At 45.6% G+C, this 27,500-nt stretch overlaps 1 protein-coding gene across 2 annotated transcripts in view; it reads left to right on the top strand.

Annotated features, from left to right (window-relative positions):
* The window catches only part of LOC121560069 (exocyst complex component 6B-like), a 119,369-nt gene that overhangs the window by 4,249 nt on the left and 87,620 nt on the right, over positions 1-27,500 (top strand). For both annotated transcript variants that reach the window (XM_045215121.1, XM_045215120.1), the window contains exons 2-4: positions 4,661-4,834; positions 15,989-16,057; positions 26,053-26,136. In XM_045215121.1, the coding sequence (XP_045071056.1) occupies positions 4,661-4,834; positions 15,989-16,057; positions 26,053-26,136 (327 nt within the window). The remainder of the gene's footprint in view (positions 1-4,660; positions 4,835-15,988; positions 16,058-26,052; positions 26,137-27,500) is intronic.

The following is a 27,500-nucleotide window of genomic DNA, read 5'->3' as shown; positions in this document are numbered from 1 at the left end:
GCTTTTGTCAACCACCGCATTCTTATTGGCAGACTAAATAGCCTTGGTTTCTCAAATGACTGCCTCGCCTGGTTCACCAACTACTTCTCAGATAGAGTTCAATGTGTCAAATCGGAGGGCCTGTTGTCTGGACCTCTGGCAGTCTCTATGGGGGTGCCACAGGGTTCAATTCTCGGGCCGACTCTATTCTCTGTTTATATCAATGATGTCGCTCTTGCTGCTGGTGACTCTCAGATCCACCTCTACGCAGACGACACCATTTCGTATACATCTGGCCCTTCATTGGACACTGTGTTAACAAACCTCCAAACGAGCTTCAATGCCATACAACACTCCTTCCGTGGCCTCCAACTGCTCTTAAACGCTAGTAAAACTAAATGCATGCTCTTCAATCGAACGCTGCTTGCACCCGCCTGCCCGACTAGAATCACCACTCTCGGTGGGTCTGACTTAGAATATGTGGACAACTACAAATACCTAGGTGTCTGGTTAGACCGTAAACTCTCCTTCCAGACTCACATTAAGCATCTCCAATCCAAAGTTAAATCTAGAATCAGCTTCCTATTTCGCAACAAAGCCTCCTTCACTCATGCTGCCAAACATGCCCTCGTAAAACTGACTATCCTACCGATCCTTGACTTCGGCGATGTCATTTACAAAATAGCTTCCAACACTCTACTCAGCAAATTGGATGTAGTCTATCACAGTGCCATCCGTTTCGTCACCAAAGCCCCATATACTACCAACCATTGTGACCTGTACGCTCTCGTTGGCTGGCCCTCACTACATATTCGTTGCCAAACCCACTGGCTCCAGGTCATCTATAAATCACTTCTAGGCAAATCCCCGCCTTATCTTAGCTCATTGGTTACCATAGCAACACCCACCTGTAGTCTTTGCTCCAGCAGGTATATCTCACTGGTCATCTCCAAAGCCAACACCTCCTTTGGCCGCCATTCCTTCCAGTTCTCTGCTGCAAATGACTGGAACGAACTGCAAAAATCTCTGAAGCTGGAGACTCTTATCTCCCTCACTAACTTTAAGCATCAGTTGTCAGAGCACCTTACCGATCACTGCACCTGTACACAGCCCATCTGAAATTAGCCCACCCAACTACCTCATCCCTATATTGTTATTTATTTTGCTCTTTTGCACCCCAGTATCTCTATTTGCACATCATCTTCTGCACATCTATCATTCCAGTGTTAATACGAAATTATTTTGCACTATGGCCTATTTATTGCCTTACCTCCATAACTTACTACATTTGCACACACTGTATATATATTTTCAGTTGTATTTTTGACTTTATGTTTTGTTTTACCCCATATGTAACTCTGTGTTGCTGTTTTTTTCGCACTGCTTTGCTTTATCTTGGCCAGGTGGCAGTTGTAAATGAGAACTTGTTCTCAACTGGTTTACCTGGTTAAATAAAGGTTAAATAAATACAAAATAAATACATGATGTGTGTCTTGTCTCTCAAAGCTCCTTATTTGACAAATAATTCCCTGTCAGAAAAAACAGACAGTCTCCTCCCCCCGTCTTTGTCTCCTCCCCCCCGTCTTTGTCTCCTCCCCCGTCTTTGTCTCCTCCCCCTGTCTTTGTCTCCTCCCCTGTCTTTGTCTCCTCCCCCCTGTCTTTGTCTCCTCCCCTGTCTTTGTCTCCTCCCCTGTCTTTGTCTCCTCCCCCCTGTCTTTGTCTCCTCCCCCCGTCTTTGTCTCCTCCCCCGTCTTTGTCTCCTCCCCCGTCTTTGTCTCCTCCCCCTGTCTTTGTCTCCTCCCCTGTCTTTGTCTCCTCCCCCCTGTCTTTGTCTCCTCCCCCCTGTCTTTGTCTCCTCCCCCCTGTCTTTGTCTCCTCCCCCCTGTCTTTGTCTCCTCCCCCCTGTCTTTGTCTCCTCCCCCCTGTCTTTGTCTCCTTCCCCTGTCTTTGTCTCCTCCCCCTGTCTTTGTCTCCTCCCCCCTGTCTTTGTCTCCTTCCCCCTGTCTTTGTCTCCTCCCCCTGTCTTTGTCTGTTCTCCAACATCATATTTAGTGTCATCAGTAACCAGCTAGGGGACTCTAGTTCTCTGTTCTCCAACAACATACCATTAAGTAGCCTACCACAAAGGGGTTAGTGGTCAGCTATTTGACCTGCAGCTGGCGCTTGTGGAACATTCAGAGCATTTTCTGACGCACATCGGCACACTTGAGGTTAGGTTGAAGTGCGACGCTAAACTTGGTCCCACTGGGAAACAAAGAGGAACAAACACAAAGGGTCCTACCGATTTTAACCTCTTAACAGTGCTTGATGGCTTGAGTTGCGTGCGAGTGACGAGCGAGGGAGACCGAGAGTGCGAGAGATGGAGTCCCCCTCTTACCCATGGGAATTCCCCTTGTTGACACACAAACACTCCATTTAAGTTACTTTAATTAGCAAACTTGTAACGTTGACAAAAGCCTTGACATAGACAATGCCATAGGAGCTTCTCTAAAGAAGAGTGCATGCATTCTTCCTCCGTTTTAGCGTGTACATTTCTCCTATTCAGTCTTTCTACCGTCTCCATTCACTCTTTCAGTCTCTACATTCTCTGATCCTGGTCTGTTCCTGGGAAATATAAATAAAGCTATTTGAATTGAAGATGGTGGGACGGGGGTGGGGGGGGGGGGGGGGTTGAAGGATGAAAGTGGAGGATGGATAGAAAGAGGATGGTTGGAGTATTGGAAAGATGATAATGGTGCTTTGTTTTGAGGATGGATAGAAAGAGATCTGCAAATCTGTTTTCTCTAACAGTTTGTCGTGTGTGTGTGTGTGTGTGTGTGTATATAAATGTGTGTGTGTGTGTGTGTGTGTGTGTGTGTGTGTGTAAAACCAACCCTATGTGTGTATGTACACTGCTCAAAAATAAATAAAGGGAACACTAAAATAACACATCCTAGATCTGAATGAATGAAATCATCTTATTAAATACTTTTTTCTTTACATAGTTGAATGTGCTGACAACAAAATCACTCAAAAATTATCAATGGAAATCAAATTTATCAACCCATGGAGGAGAGAAAAAGTATTTGATCCCCTGCTGATTTTGTACGTTTGCCCACTGACAAAGAAATGATCAGTCTATAATTTTAATGGTAGGTTTATTTGAACAGTGAGAGACAGAATAACAACAAAAAAATCCTGAAAAATGCATGTCAAAAATGTTATAAATTGATGTGCATTTTAATGAGGGAAATAAGTATTTGACCTTGGTGTACTTGGTGGCAAAACCCTTGTTGGCAATCACAGAGGTCAGACGTTTCTTGTAGTTGGCCACCAGGTTTGCACACATCTCAGGAGGGATTTTGTCCCACTCCTCTTTGAAGATCTTCTCCAAGTCATTAAGGTTTCGAGGCTGACGTTTGGCAACTCGAACCTTCAGCTCCCTCCACAGATTTTCTATGGGATTAAGGTCTGGAGACTGGCTAGGCCACTCCAGGACCTTAATGTGCTTCTTCTTGAGCCACTCCTTTGTTGCCTTGGCCGTGTGTTTTGGGTCATTGTCATGCTGGAATACCCATCCACGTTCCCTGGCTGAGGGAAGGAGGTTCTCACCCAAGATTTGACGGTACATGGCCCCGTCCATCATCCCTTTGATGCGGTGAAGTTGTCCTGTCCCCTTAGCAGAAAAACACCCCCAAAGCATAATGTTTCCACCTCCATGTTTGACGGTGGGGATGGTGTTCCTGGGGTCATAGGCAGCATTCCTCCTCCTCCAAACATGGCGAGTTGAGTTGATGGCAAAGAGCTCGATTTTGGTCTCATCTGACCACAACACTTTCACCCAGTTCTCCTCTGAATCATTCAGATGTTCATTGGCAAACTTCAGACGGGCCTGTATATGTGCTTTCTTGAGCAGGGGGACATTGTGGGCGCTGCAGGATTTCAGTCCTTCACGGCATAGTGTGTTACCAATTGTTTTCTTGGTGACTATGGTCCCAGCTGCCTTGAGATCATTGACAAGATCCTCCCGTGTAGTTCTGGGCTGATTCCTCACCGTTCTCATGATCATTGCAACTCCACGAGGTGAGATCTTGCATGGAGCCCCAGGCCGAGGGAGATTGACAGTTATTTTGTGTTTCTTCCATTTGCGAATAATCGCACCAACTGTTGTCACCTTCTCACCAAGCTGCTTGGCGATGGTCTTGTAGCCCATTCCAACCTTGTGTAGGTCTACAATCTTGTCCCTGACATCCTTGGAGAGCTCTTTGGTCTTGGCCATGGTGGAGAGTTTGGAATCTGATTGATTGATTGCTTCTGTGGACAGGTGTCTTTTATACAGGTAACGAGCTGAGATTAGGAGCACACTCTTAAAGGGAGTGCTCCTAATCTCAGTTTGTTACCTGTATACAGGACAACTTCACCGCATCAAAGGGACGATGGACGGGGCCATGTATCGTCAAATCTTGGGTGAGAACCTCCTTCCCATTTCTTTGTCAGTGGGCAAATGTACAAAATCAGTAGGGGATCAAATACTTTTTTCCCTCACTGTATATCTAACCCTGTGTATGGATATATCTAACCCTGTGTATGGATATATCTAACCCTGTGTATGGATATATCTAACCCTGTGTATGTATATATCTAACCCTGTGTGAATATGTATATATCTAACCCTGTGTGTGTGTGTGTGTGTGTATACCAGGTCCAGGTCCAGCGCTCACTGGACAGCGCTGTGTCACTCCAACAGAGAGCTGCAGTTGGTCGACGGCTGAGGAAGGAGGCGGGACTAGTGGCAGGGACGGATGTTGACGGACAGGGCAGCAGCCCAATGTCTGAACAGGACTCTGGAGTACTGGATGTGGAGGATGAAGATGAGGTACCTGTGGGGGGGTTGTGTTTGTGTCTCTGTGGGGGGGTTGTGTGTGTGTCTCTGTGGGGGGGTTGTGTTTGTGTCTCTGTGGGGGTTGTGTGTGTGTCTGTGGGGGGTTGTGTGTGTGTCTGTGGGGGGTTGTGTGTGTGTCTCTGTGGGGGGTTGTGTGTGTGTCTCTGTGGGGGGGTTGTGTTTGTGTCTCTGTGGGGGGGTTGTGTTTGTGTCTCTGTGGGGGGGTTGTGTGTGTGTCTGTGGGGGGGTTGTGTGTGTGTCTGTGGGGGGTTGTGTTTGTGTCTCTGTGGGGGGTTGTGTGTGTGTCTGTGGGGGGTGTGTGTGTGTCTGTGGGGGGTTGTGTGTGTGTCTGTGGGGGTTGTGTGTGTGTCTCTGTGGGGGGGTTGTGTGTGTCTCTGTGGGGGGTTGTGTGTGTGTCTGTGGGGGGTTGTGTGTGTGTGTCTGTGGGGGGTTGTGTGTGTGTGTCTGTGGGGGGGTTGTGTTTGTGTCTGTGGGGGGGTTGTGTATGTGTCTGTGGGGGGTTGTGTGTGTGTGTCTGTGGGGGGGTTGTGTTTGTGCGTTTTATTTATTCAGAGAAAACCAATTGAGACCAGGGTCTCATTCACAAGGGTGCCCTGATCACAGTAGCACAACAATCAATACAGTATGAAACTAAACGGTGATCAATACAGTATGAAACTAAACAGTGATCAATACAGTATGAAACTAAACAGTGATCAATACAGTATGAAACTAAACGGTGATCAATACAGTATGAAACTAAACGGTGATCAATACAGTATGAAACTAAACAGTGATCAATACAGTATGAAACTAAACGGTGATCAATACAGTATGAAACTAAACGGTGATCAATACAGTATGAAACTAAACGGTGATCAATACAGTATGAAACTAAACGGTGATCAATACAATATGAAACAAAACGGTGATCAATACAGTATGAAACTAAACAGTGATCAATACAGTATGAAACTAAACGGTGATCAATACAGTATGAAACAAAACGGTGATCAATACAGTATGAAACTAAACAGTGATCAATACAGTATGAAACTAAACAGTGATCAATACAGTATGAAACTAAACAGTGATCAATACAGTATGAAACTAAACGGTGATCAATACAGTATGAAACTAAACAGTGATCAATACAGTATGAAACTAAACGGTGATCAATACAGTATGAAACTAAACAGTGATCAATACAGTATGAAACTAAACGGTGATCAATACAGTATGAAACTAAACGGTGATCAATACAATATGAAACAAAACGGTGATCAATACAATATCAAACAAAACGGTGATCAATACAGTATGAAACTAAACAGTGATCAATACAGTATGAAACTAAACGGTGATCAATACAGTATGAAACTAAACGGTGATCAATACAGTATGAAACTAAACAGTGATCAATACAGTATGAAACTAAACGGTGATCAATACAGTATGAAACTAAACGGTGATCAATACAGTATGAAACTAAACGGTGATCAATACAGTATGAAACAAAACGGTGATCAATACAGTATGAAACTAAACAGTGATCAATACAGTATGAAACTAAACGGTGATCAATACAGTATGAAACAAAACGGTGATCAATACAGTATGAAACTAAACAGTGATCAATACAGTATGAAACTAAACAGTGATCAATACAGTATGAAACTAAACAGTGATCAATACAGTATGAAACTAAACGGTGATCAATACAGTATGAAACTAAACAGTGATCAATACAGTATGAAACTAAACGGTGATCAATACAGTATGAAACTAAACAGTGATCAATACAGTATGAAACTAAACGGTGATCAATACAGTATGAAACTAAACGGTGATCAATACAATATGAAACTAAACGGTGATCAATACAATATCAAACAAAACGGTGATCAATACAGTATGAAACTAAACGGTGATCAATACAGTATGAAACTAAACGGTGATCAATACAGTATGAAACTAAATGGTGATCAATACAATATGAAACAAAACGGTGATCAATACAATATCAAACTAAACGGTGATCAATACAGTATGAAACTAAACAGTGATCAATACAGTATGAAACTAAACAGTGATCAATACAGTATGAAACTAAACAGTGATCAATACAATATGAAACAAAACGGTGATCAATACAATATGAAACTAAACGGTGATCAATACAGTATGAAACTAAACGGTGATCAATACAGTATGAAACTAAACGGTGATCAATACAGTATGAAACTAAACGGTGATCAATACAGTATGAAACAAAACGGTGATCAATACAGTATGAAACAAAACGGTGATCAATACAGTATGAAACTAAACGGTGATCAATACAGTATGAAACTAAACGGTGATCAATACAGTATGAAACTAAACGGTGATCAATACAGTATGAAACTAAACGGTGATCAATACAGTATGAAACTAAACGGTGATCAATACAGTATGAAACTAAACGGTGATCAATACAGTATGAAACTAAACAGTGATCAATACAATATGAAACAAAACGGTGATCAATACAGTATGAAACTAAACAGTGATCAATACAATATGAAACAAAACGGTGATCAATACAGTATGAAACTAAACAGTGATCAATACAAAGTCAAAACCTTGGTGTACTTGGTGACCCCTCCAATATTGTCTCTCATGCCCTTCACCTCTTCATCCCCTCCCTCCTCCTAAACTTCTGTTACCCCCTTGAGAACCCTCCCTCCTGTCAGCCTCCTAAACTTCTGTTACCCCCTTGAGAACCCTCCCTCCTCTCAGCCTTCTAAACTTCGGTTAACCCCTTGAGAATACTTCTAAACTTCTGTTACCCCCTTGAGAACCCTCCCTCCTGTCAGCCTCCTAAACTTCTGTTACCCCCTTGAGAACCCTCCCTCCTGTCGGCCTTCTAAACTTCTGTTACCCCCTTGAGAACCCTCCCTCCTGTCGGCCTTCTAAACTTCTGTTACCCCCTTGAGAACCCTTCCTCCTGTCGGCCTTCTAAACTTCTGTTACCCCCTTGAGAATACTTCTAAACTTCTGTTACCCCCTTGAGAACCCTCCCTCCCCTCTCCTCTGTCTTTCTTTGCGTCCTAGCTCTTTCCCGGTCGAGGACTGAGACAAAGGGCATTCTCTTGTTAACTGCTGCCAATCTTAAATCTCCACTTCACCCCATCATAACCCTCCCTCCTTTCCCTCCCTACCTGCCGCCCTCCCTCCCTCCTTTCCCACCCTACCTGCTGCCCTCCATCCCTCCTCCTTTATGTTGGTGCCCCTTTTTCCACCCTTCTCATGTGAACTCAGCCCCTCCTCTCCTCCCTCTGCGTCATCCCTCCTTCCTATGCCAAGCTGCTGGCAGGTCAAGGGGTAAGGCTGGGATGGGATGCCAGTGACAGGGTGAGGATTCGTCAAGGGAAGGGGACAGGATTGAGAGGAGAGACAGGGAGTTAAGGCGTCCGCATGCTTCCCAGCCAAAACTGTTGGGAACCGTTTGTGCTTATATTATGACAGCATTTTGTGGCATGTTTTTTCATTTTAGACTATGGCAAGGTTTTTTTCGTCTGGTCTTGGCACACATCTTTTCTCGATAGCCGAAGTCTACGCCCCCTCGTCGGCGATTGGTCAACAGTAGGGATTCTTCAATGAAATGTTTGCTGTCATTCAACTATAGACGACTCATTTTCACGCAATTTTTTTCCTTGGGAAATACGCACCAAACATCTTAGTTAGGTGTAAAATTGCGTGACTAAGATCTCTTCGGCAAAAACATCAAGATTAATGGCAGATTTCTTGAGTTATCTTATACTGGCTACGGCGTCTCAAGATGGACAAACAGTACTATTGCCCCTTTTGTTCTCGCTTTTCAAGCGACGGTCTTTTAAGGGAGTATGAGAGCGCACTCCGAGCTCGGCTAGGCGCCAGACGAACTGAAGCATACTGACGCCTTTAGAAGAATAGTGAAGGGGGAAGGTAGGGCATTTTGGCAGCGCTTCCTTTGTTGTTAGCTTGGACAGACAGGGAGCACTCTCCTGTGAGGGGTGGGTCAAGGCCAGGGGAGAGGGTGAGGGGCGGGTCAAGGCCAGGGGAGAGGGTGAGGGGCGGGTCCAGGCCAGGGGAGAGGGTGAGGGGTGGGTCAAGGCCAGGGGAGAGGGTGAGGGGTGGGTCAAGGCCAGGGGAGAGGGTGAGGGGCGGGTCAATGGGTCAATGCTAGGGAAATCAAATGTTATTTGTCAATGCGCTGAATACAATGGGTGTAGACTTAACCATGAAATGCTTGCTTATGAGCCCTTCCCAACAATGCAGAGTTAAAAAAAATTAGCCAAATATATTTAAACTCCGTTTTTCACAATTCCTGACATTTAATTCTAGTAAAAATTCCCTGTCTTAGGTCAGTTGGGATCACCACTTTATTTTAAGAATGTGAAATGTCAGAATAATAGTAGAGAAAATGATTTATTTCAGCTTTTATTTCTTTCATCACATTCCCAGTGGGTCAGAAGTTTACATACACTCAATTAGCATTTGGTAGCATTGCCTTTAAATTGTTTAACTTGGGTCAAACATTTCGGGTAGCCTTCCACAAGCTTCCCACAATAAGTTGGGTGAATTTTGGCCCATTCCTCCTGACAGAGCTGGTGTAACTGAGTCAGGTTTGTAGGCCTCCTTGCTCGCACTCGCCTTTTCAGTTCTGCCCACAAATCTTCTACAGGATTGAGGTCAGGGCTTTGTGATGGCCACTCCAATACCTTGACTTTGTTGTCCTTAAGCCATTTTGCCACAACTTTGGAAGTATGCTTGGGGTCATTGTCCATTTGGAAGACCCATTTGCGACCAAGCTTTAACTTCCTGACTGATGTCTTGAGATGTTGCTTCAATATATCCACAAAATTTTCCTTCCTCATGATGCCATCTATTTTGTGAAGTGCACCAGTCCCTCCTGTAGCAAAGCACCCCCACAGCATGATGCTGCCACCCCCGTGCTTCACGGTTGGAATGGTGTTCTTCGGCTTGCAAGCATTCCCCTTTTTCTTCCAAACATAACGATGGTCATTATGGCCAAACAGTTCTATTTTTGTTTCATCAGACCAAAGGACATTTCTCCAAAAAGTACGATCTTTGTCCCCATGTGCAGTTGCAAACCGTAGTCTGGCTTTTTTATGGCGGTTTTGGAGCAGTGGCTTCTTCCTTGCAGAGCGGCCTTTCAGGTTATGTTGATATAGGACTCGTTTTACTGTGGATATAGATACTTTTGTACCTGTTTCCTCGAGCATCTTCACAAGGTCCTTTGCTGTTGTTCTGGGATTGATTTGCACTTTTTTGCACCAAAGTACGTTCATCTCTAGGAGACAGAACGTGTCTCCTTCCGGAGCGGTATGACGGCTGCGTGGTCCCATGGTGTTTATACTTGCGTACTATTGTTTGTACAGATGAACGTGGTACCTTCAGGCGTTTGGAAATTGCTCCCAAGGATGAACCAGACTTGTGGAGGTCTACAATTTTTTTTCTGAGGTCTTGGCTGATTTCTTCTGATTTTCACATGATGTCAAGCAAAGAGGCACTGAGTTTGAAGGTAGGCCTTGAAATACATCCACAGGTACACCTCCAATTGACTCAAATTATGTCAATTAGCCTGTCAGAAGCTTCTAAAGCCATGATTTCATTTGGCACAGTCAACTTAGTGTATGTAAACTTCTGACCCGCTAGAATTGTGATACAGTGAATTATAAGTGAAATAATCTGTCTGTAAACAATTGTTGGAAAAATTGTGTCATGCACAAAGTAGATGTCCTAACCGACTTGCCAAAACTATAGTTTGTTAACAATACAGTTGTGGAGTGGTTGAAAACAAGTTTTAATGACTTTAACCTAAGTGTATGTAATCATCCGACTTCAACTGTAAATTTGGCCACTGCTCTGTTCAATCGTCACATCTTTTGAGTTCAATATCAGGACATTTTATACATCACATTTTTCAGAGACAGTTTTTTCATGTTCTAGTATTGAAAAAGCTGTAAGCTATAAAAACAAAAGAGTCGCGCACTCTAGTGTATAAACTCCTAGTAATTTATTGGGTAAGAAACCACCAATGTTTCGTCGGCATCACTGTGCCTTCTTCAGGGTGATGTCATGAACGCTTGAACCAGGTTTTATGTAGAAAGAACAGTGCAATTAGTGCAACCAATGACAATAGAGAGGGGTGTGTCCATAATTATTAGGTTGATTTTTTTTTTTTTGAATGAATTGAGCGAAACTGTTAAAAGACAATAGTTGACAGAATATTGAATATATTAGGCTATTAGCATAAGATTTAACATCAACATACATTATTGTTTTAATTTAATTTTCTGAAGAAGGCACAGTGATACCAAAAAGTTGGTGTTTTTTTTTTAACCCAATAAATGGCTGGGAGGTTATACATATGCAGACTCTTTTATTTGTTTTTATATCTTCCAGTTTATTATCCGTTAGTCAGCACCTCTACACTAAAATAATGTTCTCTGGGGTTGCTCCAGATCACGCTTTTATTAGACTAGTATTGGAAAAAAAAGTACAGAAGTGTGGGTTCACCGTGCATTACTGTATGTAGTCTTCTGAGTGTGCAGATGGGGTCAGTGCAGATGGGGCCAGTGCAGATGGGGCCAGTGCAGATGGGGCCAGTGCAGATAGTCTGGGTAACCATTAATTAACTATGTAGCGGTCTTACGGTTTTTTTGGGGGGTAGAAGCTGTCTCGGAGCCTGTTGGTCCGAGCCGGAAAGAGAGACGGCAGAGGTGAGAGGTAGAACAAATGGTAAGAGGGAAGAGGTAGGGAACGAGACCGCGGAGGGAGGGATTACATAAGGTAAGGGCTCAGTCGAGGCTAGGGAAAGAGACCGCAGAGGGAGGGAGTACATAAGGTAAGGGCTCAGTCGAGGCTAGGGAACGAGACCGCAGAGGGAGGGAGGGGATGGAAGGGGGGATGCTAGGGCAGGGTGGCACCTCTTCTGTGATCTCCTTCCAGTCCTTGGCTGCCCTTTTTTGACAACCTTTCAAACAAAGGCATGACCCCTAGTCACTACCTTCTGCCCCTGTGTCACCCTGTTCCTCACCCCTTGTTATTTCCCCATTTCACCCTTTTTATTTCCCATACTCCCCCCTCCTACCTCTGCCCTAGCCTTGACCGACCCCTGACCTTTTCCCCTGGGGTCATTATATGACTCCAAACTAAAAAATAAAAAAAAACATTCCACTGTGTTTGTTTTCTTATTGTGAGTTTCCCCTCCTGTCCCAGGGCAGTGCTGTTCTAGGCTGGTGTTGTTCCCAGGTCAGTACATGAAAGCCTGGTATTGTCTTCCAACTTGCTTTTAACAGCTAAGAAACAGTATTCCACAGAGCTAGGGACAGGATGGGGTCTGTCTATCTGTGTGATTGTTCAGAACGTCAGGTTTCAAAAACAAAAGCGTCCCCAATGCCGCTAGTTGAGTGATCCTGCCAACCCCTCTACACTTTAGAGAGGGTCAAATGGTCAAGCAGTCAAGTTGTATTGACTTGCTGTGTTTTTCCTTCTAACCTCCAGTCCAGTTGTATTGACTGACAGACATACAGTGGGGGGAAAAAAGTATTTAGTCAGCCACCAATTGTGCAAGTTCTCCCACTTAAAAAAGATGAGAGAGGCCTGTAATTTTCATCATAGGTACACGTCCACTATGACAGACAAATTGAGGAAAAAAATCCAGAAAATCCCATTGTAGGATTTTTAATGAATTTATTTGCAAATTATGGTGGAAAATAAGTATTTGGTCACCTACAAACAAGCAAGATTTCTGGCTGTCACAGACCTGTAACTTCTTCTTTAAGAGGCTCCTCTCTCCTCCACTCGTTACATGTATTAATGGCACCTGTTTGAACTTGTTATCAGTATAAAAGACACCTGTCCACAACTTCATACAGTCACACTTTAAACTTCACAATGGCCAAGACCAAAGAGCTGTCAAAGGACACCAAAAACAAAATTGTAGACCTGCACCAGGCTGGGAAGACTGAATCTGCAATAGGTAAGCAGCTTGGTTTGAAGAAATCAACTGTGGGAGCAATTATTAGGAAATGGAAGACATACAAGACCACTGATAATCTCCCTCGATCTGGGGCTCCACGCAAGATCTCACCCCGTGGGGTCAAAATGATCACAAGAACGGTGAGCAAAAATCCCAGAACCACACGGGGGGACCTAGTGAATGACCTGCAGAGAGCTGGGACCAAAGTAACAAAGCCAACCATCAGTAACACACTACGCCGCCAGGGACTCAAATCCTGCAGTGCCAGACGTGTCCCCCTGCTTAAGCCAGTACATGTCCAGGCCCGTCTGAAGTGCATTTGGATGATCCAGAAGAGGATTGGGAGAATGTCATATGGTCAGATGAAACCAAAATATAACTTTTTGGTAAAAACTCAACTCGTCATGTTTGGAGGACAAAGAATGCTGAGTTGCATCCATAGAACACCATACCTACTGTGAAGCATGGGGGTTGGAAACATCATGCTTTGGGGCTGTTTTTCTGCAAAGGGCCCAGGACGACTGATCCGTGTAAAGGAAAGAATGAATGGGGCCATGTATCGTGAGATTTTGAGTGAAACCCTCCTTCCATCAGCAAGGGCATTGAAGATGAAACGTGGCTGGGTCTTTCAGCATGACAATGATCCCAAACACACCGCCCAGGCAACGAAGGAGTGGCTTCGTAAGAAGCATTTCAAGGTCCTGGAGTTGCCTAGCCAGTCTCCAGATCTCAACCCCATAGAAAATCTTTGAGGGAGTTGAAAGTCTGTGTTGCCCAGCGACAGCCCCAAAACATCACTGCTCTAGAGGAGATCTGCATGGAGGAATGGGCCAAAATACCAGCAACAGTGTGTGAAAACCTTGTGAAGACTTACAGAAAACGTTTGACCTGTGTCATTGCCAACAAAGGGTATATAACAAAGTATTGAGAAACTTTTGTTATTGACCAAATACTTATTTTCCACCATCATATGCCAATAAATTCATAAAAAATCCTACAATGTGATTTTCTGGATTTTTTTCTCATTTTGTCTGTCATAGTTGACGTGTACCTATGATGAAAATTACAGGACTCTCTCATCTTCTTAAGTGGGAGAACTTGCACAATTGGTGGCTGACTAAATACTTTTTTCCCCCACTGTATGTCTAGTCTCCTCTTCTCTCCTTCCACTCCTCGCTGTCTGCACCCCTCGTTCCAACCCTGTTTTCTCATTCCTCCCATATCTCTCTCTAGCACGTTCCCTCCCTCCCTCCCTCCATTACTGTGTTCAGACCGAAGTCTTCTCACTTCCTGTCTCTTCTACACACCTCTCTGTCTCATCCCTCGTTCCAACCCTGTTTTCTCATTCCTCCCATATCTCTCTCTAGCATGTTCCCTCCATCAATCCCTTCCTCTACCCTCCCTCCATCAATCCCTTCCTCCATCCAAAACTCACCAGAATATGCAGACATCTTTTCTGAAGTGGTCTCAAGTTTTAGCCCCTGAATGTGTTTAAAGAATGGAGAGAAATGGAGGGAGACTGTAGATGTAAAGGAAGAGGAGAGAAATGGAGGGAGACTGTAGATGTAAAGGAAGAGGAGGGAGAGAAATGGAGGGAGACTAGATGAAGAGGAGGGAGAGAAATGGAGGGAGATTGTAGATGAAGAGGGAGAGAAATGGAGGGAGACTGTAGATGAAGAGGTAGAGGAGGCAGATAAATGGAGGGAGACTGTAGATGAAGAGGAAGAGGAGGGAGAGAAATGGAGGGAGACTGTAGATGAAGAGGAAGAGGGAGAGAAATGGAGGGAGACTGTAGATGTAAAGGAAGAGGAGGCAGAGAAATGGAGGGAGACTGTAGATGAAGAGGTAGAGGAGGCAGATAAATGGAGGGAGACTGTAGATGAAGAGGAAGAGGAGGGAGATAAATGGAGGGAGACTGTAGATGAAGAGGAAGAGGAGGGAGAGAAATGGAGGGAGACTGTAGATGAAGAGGAAGAGGGAGAGAAATGGAGGGAGACTGTAGATGAAGAGGTAGAGGAGGCAGAGAAATGGAGGGAGACTGTAGAGGAAGAGGAGGCAGATAAATGGAGGGAGACTGTAGATGAAGAGGAAGAGGAGGGAGAGAAACATTCACCTTTCAGCAGGACAATAACCTGAAACAATAAGGCCAAATATACACTCGAGTTGCTTAACAAGACGACATGGAATGTTCCTGAGTGGCGTAGTTACCATAACCCCAGCGCCACCATGGGGCACTCTGTTCACAACGTTGACATCAGCAAACCGCTCTCCCACACGATGCCATACACGCTGTCTGCCATCTGCCCGGTACAGTTAAAATCGGGATTCATCTGTGAAGAGCAAACTTCTCTAGCGTGCCAGTGGCCATCGAAGATGAGCATTTGCCCACTGAAGTCGGTCACGATGCCGAACTGCAGTCAGGTCAAGACCCTGGTGAGGACGACGAGCACGCAGATGAGCTTCCCTGAAACGGTTTCTGACAGTTTGTGCAGAAATTCTTCGGTTGTGCAAACCCACAGTTTCATCAGCTGTCCGGGTGGCTGGTCTCAGACGATCCCGCAGGTGAAGAAGCCGGAGGTGGAGGTCCTGGGCTGGCTTGGTTACACGTTGTCTGCGGTTGTGAGGCCGGTTGGACGTGCTGCCAAATTCTCTAAAACGACATTGGAGGCAGCTTATAATAGAGAAATTGACGTTAAATTATCTGGCAACAGCTCTGGTGGACATTCTGGCAGTCAGCCTGCCAATTGCACGCTCCCTCAAACTTAACATCTGTGGCATTGTGTCGTGTGACAAAACTGCACATTCTAGAGTGGCCTTTTATTGTCCCCAGCACAAGGTGCACCTGTGTAATGATTATGTTCAATCAGCTTCTTGATATGCCACACCTGTCAGGTGGATGGATTATCTTGGCAAAGGAGAAATGCTCACTAACAGGGATGTAAACAAATTTCTGCACAACATTTTAGAGAAATAAGCTTTTTTGTGCGTAGGGAACATTTTCTGGGATCTTTTAGAGTTCAGCTCATGAAACATAGGGACCAACACTTTACATGTTGAGTTTATATTTTTGTTCTGTGTGTGTGTGTGTGTAAATAGTGTTTCTCTCTCTCTCTCAGGTACCAGGCGCCCAGGAGTTGGTAGACTTTTCTCCAGTGTACCGATGCCTCCACATCTATACCGTTCTGGTGAGTGTGTGGGACTACACATCCCCCTCTCCCGTCTTGCTCCTCTCCTCTCCTCTCCTCCTTTACTTTGGTTTTCTCCTCCGTCCTCTCCCCGCCTCCTTTTGAAAAAGGTTGAAGGTAATCGAGGAGAGGCATTTTATAGATAAAACAATAAGTATCATATTGTTTTTAAACGTGTACATGCTTTCCCCTCCGAGAAAACAAGATGAGAAAAAAAGAAGAAACCCACACACTGCTCTTGATAGTATCACTGCTCTTGATGGTATCACTGCTCTTGATGGTATCACTGCTCTTGATGGTATCACTGCTCTTGATGGTATCACTGCTCTTGATGGTATCACTGCTGCTCTTGATACTATCACTGCTCTTGATACTATCACTGCTCTTGATACTATCACTGCTCTTTAATAAGCTTTACGTATCGGCCTCAAGGACTCTCTCTCCCTTCATCTCTTCTCTCGATTTTATATCTCTGATGAACCATGTCGTTTTCTTACTTTAATTTTAATTTTAAATATTCATATTATATCCACAGTGATTTTAAATATTCATATTATATCCACAGTGATTTTAAATATTCATATTACACCCACAGTGATTTTCTGCATGTTTTCCCCAATTGGACTGAATGAATTGACACCTTTTTTTAGTTGTTTAATTGACTACACCCCTTTCCACTTACTAACCCCACCCCCTCCACAGGATTGGCCCCACCAGTAACACACCATCATTAGTGGCAGCATAGGCATTTGGTTTAAGCCTGCTATACTTGTTACAGCCTAAGGGGGGCGATGTTTGATACCACAGGCCTTTACAGTGTGCTTGTGACAGTAGTTTACAATAACAGTTGTAGAAGGGCTTCCTGTCTGTTGAGTTGATCTGGTCTGAACCATGGATTATAATTAATAATACACAACACACATATCATTTTATAGTGTACTACGGAGACATGCTACTGTTTTAATATAGGGAGGGGGGGGGAGGGATTAGATGAGATGTGGAGAGGGAGAGAGGAGGGAGATGATGTAAGATTGGGCCTCAGGTGACTGGGTTGACTGGAAACGACTAGGTCTGGGACGAAGCAGGTGTCTGGGTTGACTGGGTCACGACTAGGTCAGGGACGAGGCAGGTGTCTGGGTTGACTGGGACACGACTAGGTCAAGGACGAAGCAGGTGTCTGGGTTGACTGGGAAACGACTAGGTCAGGGACGGAGCAGGTGTCTGGCTTGATTGGGAAACACGACTAAGTCTGGGACGAAGCAGGTGTCTGGGTTGACTGGGACACGACTAGGTCAGGGACGAAGCAGGTGTCTGGGTTGACTGGAAAACGACTAGGTCAGGGACGATGCAGTTGTCTGGGTTGATTGGGAAACACAACTAAGTCAGTGACGAAGCAGGTGTCTGGCTTGACTGGGAAACACGACTAAGTCAGTGACGAAGCAGGTGACTTGCTTGACTGGGAAACACGACTAGGTCAGGGACGAAGCAGGTGACTTGCTTGACTGGAAACACGACTAGGTCAGGGACGAAGCATGTGTCTGGGTTGACTGGAAATTGACTAGGTCAGGGACGAAGCATGTGTCTGGGTTGACTGGGTAAAAAACTTGTTCGGGGACGAAGCAGGTGTCTGGGTTGATTGGGAGACAACTAGGTCAGGGATTAAGCAGGTGTCTGGGTGGACTGGTACACGACTAGGTCAGGGACGAAGCAGGTGTCTGGGTTGACTGGTACATGACTAGGTCAGGGACGAAGCAGGGGTCTGGGTTGACTGAGCCATGACTAGGTTAGGGACGAAGCAGGGGTCTGGGTTGACTGAGCCATGACTAGGTTAGGGACGAAGCAGGGGTCTGGGTTGACTGAGCCATGACTAGGTCAGGGACGAAGCAGGGTTGAAGCTGGGTTTTGTGTGTGTGTGTGGAGGGGTTGTGACCTGGGAAGGGGAGGAGGTATGTGGTCTGGGAAGGTGTGTGTGTTTGGAGGCGGTGTCGGGGTTAGGACTCTGGGGAAAGAATCATCGAGGGAACAGAAAAGCATGAGCTTTGTGAGGAAGGACAGAGAGCTAAATGCATGAACTTTGTGAAGAAGGACAGAGAGCTAAATGCATGAACTTTGTGAGGAAGTACAGAGAGCTGAGCATGAACTTTGTGAGGAAGGACAGAGAGCTGAGCATGAACTTTGTGAGGAAGGACAGAGAGCTAAATGCATGAACTTTGTGAAGAAGAACAGAGAGCTAAATGCATGAACTTTGTGAGGAAGTACAGAGAGCTGAGCATGAACTTTGTGAAGAAGTACAGAGAGCTGAGCATGAACTTTGTGAGGAAGTACAGAGAGCTGAGCATGAACTTTGTGAGGAAGGACAGAGAGCTGAGCATGAACTTTGTGAGGAAAGACAGAGAGCTAAATGCATGAACTTTGTGAGGAAGGACAGAGAGCTGAGCATGAACTTTGTGAGGAAGGACAGAGAGCTGAGCACGAACTTTGTGAGGAAGGACAGAGAGCTAAATGCATGAACTTTGTGAGGAAGTACAGAGAGCTGAGCATGACCTTTGTGAGGAAGGACAGAGAGCTGAGCATGAACTTTGTGAGGAAGGACAGAGAGCTAAATGCATGAACTTTGAGAGGAAGTACAGAGAGCTGAGCATGAACTTTGTGAGGAAGGACAGAGAGCTAAATGCATGAACTTTGTGAGGAAGGACAGAGAGCTAAATGCATGAACTTTGTGAGGAAGGACAGAGAGCTGAGCATGAACTTTGTGAGGAAACACAGAGAGCTGAGCATGAACTTTGTGAGGAAGGACAGAGAGCTGAGCATGAACTTTGTGAGGAAGGACAGAGAGCTAAATGCATGAACTTTGTGAAGAAGGACAGAGAGCTAAATGCATGAACTTTGTGAGGAAGTACAGAGAGCTGAGCATGAACTTTGTGAGGAAGTACAGAGAGCTGAGCATGAACTTTGTGAGGAAGTACAGAGAGCTGAGCATGAACTTTGTGAGGAAGGACAGAGAGCTGAGCATGAACTTTGTGAGGAAGGACAGAGAGCTAAATGCATGAACTTTGTGAGGAAGGACAGAGAGCTGAGCATGAACTTTGTGAGGAAGTACAGAGAGCTGAGCATGAACTTTGTGAGGAAGTACAGAGAGCTGAGCATGAACTTTGTGAGGAAGGACAGAGAGCTGAGCATGAACTTTGTGAGGAAGGACAGAGAGATAAATGCATGAACTTTGTGAGGAAGGACAGAGAGCTGAGCATGAACTTTGTGAGGAAGGACAGAGAGCTAAATGCATGAACTTTGTGAAGAAGGACAGAGAGCTAAATGCATGAACTTTGTGAGGAAGTACAGAGAGCTGAGCATGAACTTTGTGAGGAAGGACAGAGAGCTGAGCATGAACTTTGTGAGGAAGGACAGAGAGCTGAGCATGAACTTTGTGAGGAAGGACAGAGAGCTGAGCCTGAACTTTGAGGAAGGACAGAGAGCTGAGCATGAACTTTGTGAGGAAGGACAGAGAGCTGAGCATGAACTTTGTGAGGAAAAACAGAGAGCTAAATGCATGAACTTTGTGAGGAAGTACAGAGAGCTGAGCATGAACTTTGTGAGAAAGTACAGAGAGCTGAGCTTGAACTTTGTGAGGAAGTACAGAGAGCTGAGCATGAACTTTGTGAGGAAGGACAGAGAGCTGAGCATGAACGTTGTGAGGAAGGACAGAGAGCTAAATGCATGAACGTTGTGAGGAAGGACAGAGAGCTAAATGCATGAACTTTGTGAGGAAGGACAGAGAGCTAAATGCATGAACTTTGTGAGGAAGTACAGAGAGCTAAATGCATGAACTTTGTGAGGGAGTACAGAGAGCTAAATGCATGAACTTTGTGAGGAAGGACAGAGAGCTGAGCATGAACTTTGTGAGGAAGGACAGAGAGCTAAATGCATGAACTTTGTGAGGAAGGACAGAGAGCTGAGCATGAACGTTGTGAGGAAGGACAGAGAGCTAAATGCATGAACGTTGTGAGGAAGGACAGAGAGCTAAATGCATGAACTTTGTGAGGAAGGACAGAGAGCTAAATGCATGAACTTTGTGAGGAAGTACAGAGAGCTGAGCATGAGCTTTGTGAGGAAGAACAGAGAGCTAAATGCATGAACTTTGTGAGGAAGTACAGAGAGCTGAGCATGAACTTTGTGAGGAAGGACAGAGAGCTAAATGCATGAACTTTGTGAGGAAGTACAGAGAGCTGAGCATGAACTTTGTGAGGAAGGACAGAGAGCTGAGCATGAACTTTGTGAGGAAGGACAGAGAGCTAAATGCATGAACTTTGTGAGGAAGTACAGAGAGCTAAATGCATGAACTTTGTGAGGGAGTACAGAGAGCTAAATGCATGAACTTTGTGAGGAAGGACAGAGAGCTGAGCATGAACTTTGTGAGGAAGGACAGAGAGCTAAATGCATGAACTTTGTGAGGAAGGACAGAGAGCTAAATGCATGAACTTTGTGAGGAAGGACAGAGAGCTAAATGCATGAACTTTGTGAGGAAGGACAGAGAGCTAAATGCATGAACTTTGTGAGGAAGTACAGAGAGCTGAGCATGAACTTTGTGAGGAAGGACAGAGAGCTGAGCATGAACTTTGTGAGGAAGGACAGAGAGCTAAATGCATGAACTTTGTGAGGAAGTACAGAGAGCTAAATGCATGAACTTTGTGAGGGAGTACAGAGAGCTAAATGCATGAACTTTGTGAGGAAGGACAGAGAGCTGAGCATGAACTTTGTGAGGAAGGACAGAGAGCTAAATGCATGAACTTTGTGAGGAAGGACAGAGAGCTAAATGCATGAACTTTGTGAGGAAGGACAGAGAGCTAAATGCATGAACTTTGTGAGGAAGGACAGAGAGCTAAATGCATGAACTTTGTGAGGAAGGACAGAGAGCTAAATGCATGAACTTTGTGAGGAAGGACAGAGAGCTGAGCATGAACTTTGTGAGGAAGTACAGAGAGCTAAATGCATGAACTTTGTGAGGAAGTACAGAGAGCTAAATGCATGAACTTTGTGAGGAAGTACAGAGAGCTGAGCATGAACTTTGTGAGGAAGGACAGAGAGCTGAGCATGAACTTTGTGAGGAAGGACAGAGAGCTGAGCATGAACTTTGTGAGGAAGGACAGAGACCTAGGGAGGACGATAGAGGTTATAGCAAGGGTAAGTTGAGAGACAGACAGGGCAAGGCGGAGGGAGGGAGAGAGAGGGAACATAGAAGATAGGGACAGAGGGCATAGGCTAAGGAGAGCGTGGGAGGGACAGAGAGAGAGAGGGTTTATGACAAGGGGATAAGGGCAGTTGAGAGGGAAAGGGGTAGAGGAGAGAGGGGAAGCAGAAGGAAGGGTTAAAGTGAGGGCAAGAGTGAGGTGGAACCAACTAGGTGTAACATCTGTCGATGTGAGAGAGAACGCTGTCCATGTGCCCTTCAGCAAGGCACTTAACCCTATTTGCTCCTGTAAGTCGCTCTGGATGAGCGCAACCGCTAAATCACTCAAATGGAAAAATTGAAATGTAGAGAGAAAGGGGCCCTGAACTTTGGAAGGAGGGAGAGAGCAGGAAGAGAGCGAGAGTTTAGCAACTGACCCATGGAGGAAGTTTGGTAGCTAGATAGTGAAAAGAGGGGACAGAGGGGGGGAAAAAAGACAGGGAGAGGGAGATGTGGAGGAGGAGATGTGGAGGAGGAGATGTGGAGGAGGAGATGTGGAGGAGGAGATGTGGAGGAGGAGATGTGGAGGAGGAGATGTGGAGGAGGAGATGTGGAGGAGGAGATGTGGAGGAGGAGAGGAGGAGATGTGGAGGAGGAGATGTGGGAGGAGGAGATGTGGAGGAGGAGATGTGGAGGAGGAGATGTGGAGGAGGAGATGTGGAGGAGGAGATGTGGAGGAGGAGATGTGGAGGAGGAGATGTGGAGGAGGAGATGTGGAGGAGGAGATGTGGAGGAGGAGATGTGGAGGAGGAGATGTGGAGGAGGAGATGTGGAGGAGGAGATGTGGAGGAGGAGATGTGGAGGAGGAGATGTGGAGGAGGAGAGAAGGGGTAGAGAGAGCTGTGAAGAAGAGACTGAGTGCAGGAGGCAGACTATGAGACTGAGAGGGAGATGGAGGGGAGGGGGAGTGGAGTGTATGTCGGAGAGGGTTGCACTGGGGTTAAAACGTGCAAGAGAGAGTGGAGGGGAAGGAGAGGGGGAGGGATGGAGGGGAGAAGGTGAATGGAAGGAAAGGGGGGAGGGGACGGTGTTGAAAGGTGTGACCTCCTCAACCTCAGGGTCACTTTCTCCCCCGTTCCCTCGTTTGTTTTGGTTCCTGCCAGCGTTCGTGTTTGTTTAGTTATGTTGTGTTCCTGACCATTTTACTTCTCTCCTGTTTTTATTGTCCTTTGTTTCAGCCTTCTTCATCTCTGAGAGGTAGGTGTGAGTGTGTGTGTGTGTGTGTGTGTGTGAGAGAGAGAGAGCGAAACGTGTGTGTGTGTGTGTGTGTGTGAGAGAGAGAGAGAGCGAAACGTGTGTGTGTGTGTGTGTGTGTGTGTGTGTGTGCAACAGTGGGTTGGTCGTGACCCCAGGGAGAACTGTTGTTTGGCCGGTTGGTCCGGGGGACAAAATGGATGCCACCAGGCCAAGGGTGAAGGATAGAGAGCTGCCACCACACACACACACACACACACACACACACACACACACACACACACACACACACACACACACACAGAGATAACATTACAGATGTTTATTCCAGATAATAACATGGTTCTGATTCCAAGTACTCAGATCACTAATCAATAAACATTTAAATAATATCCTAATCATCGTATTCAATATAAATATAAACATTTCAACAATAAAGAGAACATTCTAAATATTTTTTCCAATAGAGTACAGACGAGTACTTCTACTAAACCAGACGAGTACTTCTACTAAACCAGACGAGTACTTCTACTAAACCAGACGAGTACTTCTACTAAACCAGACGAGTACTTCTACTAAACCAGGCGAGTACTTCTACTAAACCAGGCGAGTACTTCTACTAAACCAGACGAGTACTTCTACTAAACCAGACGAGTACTTCTACTAAACCAGGCGAGTACTTCTACTAAACCAGGCGAGTACTTCTACTAAACCAGACGAGTACTTCTACTAAACCAGACGAGTACTTCTACTAAACCAGACGAGTACTTCTACTAAACCAGACGAGTACTTCTACTAAACCAGACGAGTACTTCTACTAAACCAGACGAGTACTTCTACTAAACCAGACGAGTACTTCTACTAAACCAGACGAGTACTTCTACTAAACCAGACGAGTACTTCTACTAAACCAGACGAGTACTTCTACTAAACCAGACGAGTACTTCTACTAAACCAGGCGAGTACTTCTACTAAACCAGACGAGTACTTCTACTAAACCAGGCGAGTACTTCTACTAAACCAGACGAGTACTTCTACTAAACCAGAGAACATTTGGGTTTTATATTCTGAACACGATGGCTCATTATGTGATTGATACCTGGAGATTGGATAATTGGAGAAGTGTGTGTGTGTGTGTGCGTGCGTGTGTGTGTGTGTGTGTGTGTGCGCCTGTATTATTAAACGATCGGTTAAGCAGAGTGAAGGGTTCTTTGTGTGGTTCTCGTTTGGTCTGGTCTGAGGGAAACTCCATGTTGGGCCAACACTGTTGTTTACATTGATCATAATTTCTATCAGATTTTTGTGTGTGTGTGTTGGTTTTCTGTGTGTGTGTGTGTGTGTGTTGGTTTTCTGTGTGTGTGTGTGTGTGTTGGTTTTCTGTGTGTGTGTGTGTGTGTGTGTGTGTTGGTTTTCTGTGTGTGTGTGTGTGTGTGTTGGTTTTCTGTGTGTGTGTGTGTGTTGGTTTTCTGTGTGTGTGTGTGTTGGTTTTCTGTGTGTGTGTGTGTGTGTTGGTTTTCTGTGTGTGTAACAGTAGAACAAAGGCATATTGTTCAGGTCCAGTCTTCACCATCATGGTAATATGGTGGAATTTAAACAAGAGGAGAAAACAACATGAATGTCTTGATTGGAAATGGGATTCCACTTCCAGGTTTACAGTGAAAATAAATGAAGCGCTTCAAGTGTGTGTGTTTCGTGTCTTTTGTGTGTGTTCTGTGCGATTTGGTGTGTGTGTTTCCCAACTGGTGAAACTGTCCAAACGAGCCCCCCCCACTAAGACGTCTGGCAGTAGAGAACATTCCAGACTGTCTAGAGAGTCCATTCTATTCTGTTCATGACTGGGGTTATCAGCCTTAGGCCCATGTAGTCACCAGCGACGTGGCACCGCTCTGATGTTTGGAGCTTTCTGTGTGTGTGTGTGTGTGTGTGTGTTTGGAGAAGCGTGCGTGTTTGCACATGCTGCCTGTATTATTAAAATATTGTTTAAGCAGAGTGAAGGGTTTCTTGGTGTGGTTCTTGTTTGGTCTGGTGTGAGGAAACAAACACACACACGATAGCTGCATCCTCCCCGAAGGGTCTTCTTGACCTCGATCTCCACCCCACACTTCTCTCCAGAGTGTTAATGTTGTGTATCTGACTTCATGGACATTGTCCAGTCATCTTGAAGTACTGTACGAACACTAGAGTTTTAACCTCTTAGCAGAACTACTCTGACCTCCCTGCTCCCTACCACCTCTTCCTCTAGCAGCCTCTCACTCATCCATCCATTCACTCCACCCTTCACCCTCTCTCCCCCGCTCTCCCCTCTCCCCTTCTCCCCCTCTCTCCCTCTCTCCCCTCTCCCCTTCTCTCCCGTCTCTCCCTCTCTCCTTCTCTCCCTTCTCCCCCTCTCTCACTTCTCTCCCTTCTCCCCTCTCTCCCTTCTCTCTCCCTTCTTCTCCCCCTCTCTCCCTCTCTCCCTTCTCTCTCCCTTCTCTCCCTCTCTCCCTTCTCTCTCCCTTCTCTCCCTCTCTCCCTTCTCTCTCCCTTCTCCCCCTCTCTCCCTTCTCTCCCTTCTCCCTCTCTGCCTCTCTCCCATTCTCTCCCTTCTCCCTCTCTGCCTCTCTCCCTTCTCTCCCTTCTCCCTCTCTGCCTCTCTCCCATTCTCTCCCTTCTCCCTCTCTGCCTCTCTCCTTCTCCCTTCCCCCACTACCCCCTCTCCCTCTCTCTGGTGGACTGCTGCTGCTGTGGTATCTCTCTATTCAATAGACATTGTTCTCGTTGTTCTTAGGAAATACTACAGTTTATCTCTTCAATCAAATCTCGATTTATCTTATTTCATTTGAAATATTTTTCATTGTAACAGCACACCAGAGGTGAGTGAGCATGTTCTGGCCTTAGTTTCAGCTTCCCTGGCTGTGGGGGTTATCAGCCCAGCTCTGGTGTCTTATCTCTGGGCTTGGGAAGTACTGTGGGTCCTGGTCTGGGCCTCAGCTAGAGGAGATAAGGGCTGAGACTGGGGCTACTGTTAGAGGAGGAGGGGAGAGGGGGCCTGGGGAGAAGTGGTGAGGGGAGAAGTGGTGAGGGGAGAGGGGGCCTGGAGAGAGGGGAGGGGAGGCCTGGAGAGAGGGGAGAGGGGGCCTGGAGAGAGGGGAGAGGGGGCCTGGGTTATGTCACTGTAAAGCAGTGTGTGTGATGTGTGAGAGAGACTGGTTAAGTCATACTGAAGAACCGGAGGAGTATCTGTTGTGAGTGACTGATATGCTACAGATACCTAGACTTTGAAGTAAGACCTAGTGACGGTCCAATCACTGACTTTCCCTGAATAAGAGTGCCTTTGTACCCCAATATCAAACTTTGTTTCTACCAGAATCATCTTATCTATTTTCCTCTTGAGTCTCAAGTTAACCTTTTGACTTCTAGACACTTTCAAAAAAATCTCCAAACCTGTTTTTTGTCAGTTCTACCAGTAAAATGATGAACTGATGAATGTCAAGACGTATAGCGACCCAAAAGTTGTCAAGGCTACCGTCTCCTCTCTGTTGCCATCACACCCGGCCGGTCTCTAAGGATGTCGTCCATGTTTTGTTTTTTTACCCAGGGTTCCCGGGAGCAGTTTGAGAACTACTACAGGAATCAGAGAAGGAAACAGGCTCGCCTCGTTCTGCAACCCCACTCTAACATGGTAGATATCACCCCTCACCTCGTTCTGCAACCCCACTCTAACATGGTAGATATCACCCCTCACCTCGTACTGCAACCCCACTCTAACATGGTAGATATCACCCCTCACCTCACCTCGTACTGCAACCCCACTCTAACATGGTAGATATCACCCCTCACATCGTACTGCAACCCCCACTCTAACATGGTAGATATCACCCCCCTCACCTCACCTCGTACTGCAACCCCCACTCTAACATGGTAGATATCACCCCTCACATCGTACTGCAACCCCACTCTAACATGGTAGATGTCACCCCTCACCTCACCTCGTACTGCAACCCCACTCTAACATGGTAGATATCACCCCTCACCTCACCTCGTACTGCAACCCCACTCTAACATGGTAGGTATCACCCCTCACCTCACCTCGTACTGCAACCCCACTCTAACATGGTAGATATCACCCCTCACCTCGTACTGCAACCCCACTCTAACATGGTAGATATCACCCCTCACCTCACCTCGTACTGCAACCCCACTCTAACATGGTAGATATCACCCCTCACATCGTACTGCAACCCCACTCTAACATGGTAGATATCACCCCTCACCTCACCTCGTACTGCAACCCCACTCTAACATGGTAGATATCACCCCTCACCTCACCTCGTACTGCAACCCCACTCTAACGTGGTAGATATCACCCTCTCTCAACGAGAACAATGTCTATTGAATAGAGAGATACCACAGCAGACAATAAAACTACTGACCTCGACAGACAATCAAACGACTGTCAAGAGGTCAGTCGTTTGATTGTCTGTCGAGGTCAGTCGTTTGATTGTCTGTCGAGGTCAGTCGTTTGATTGTCTGTCGAGGTCAGTCGTTTGATTGTCTGTCAAGAGGTCAGTAGTTTTATTGTCTGTCAAGAGGTCAGTAGTTTTATTGTCTGTCAAGAGGTCAGTCGTGTTATTGTCTGTCGAGGTCAGTAGTGTTATTGTCTGTCGAGGTCAGTAGTGTTATTGTCTGTCGAGGTCAGTAGTGTTATTGTCTGTCAAGAGGTCAGTCGTTTTGTTGTCTGTCAAGAGGTCAGTCGTTTTATTGTCTGTCAAGAGGTCAGTAGTTTTAGTGTCTGTCAAGAGGTCAGTAGTTTTATTGTCTGTCGAGGTCAGTAGTTTTATTGTCTGTTGAGGTCAGTAGTGTTATTGTCTGTCAAGAGGTCATTAGTGTTATTGTCTGTCAAGAGGTCATTAGTGTTATTGTCTGTCAAGAGGTCAGGTAGTGTTATTGTCTGTCGGTCAGTAGTGTTATTGTCTGTCAAGAGGTCAGTAGTGTTATTGTCTTTCAAGAGGTCAGTAGTTTTATTGTCTGTTTAGAGGTCAGTAG

The sequence above is a fragment of the Coregonus clupeaformis genome, unplaced genomic scaffold, assembly GCF_020615455.1.
Source record: "Coregonus clupeaformis isolate EN_2021a unplaced genomic scaffold, ASM2061545v1 scaf0372, whole genome shotgun sequence".
NCBI lineage: Eukaryota > Metazoa > Chordata > Actinopteri > Salmoniformes > Salmonidae > Coregonus > Coregonus clupeaformis.
This window is presented reverse-complemented; position numbering and strand designations above follow the sequence as displayed.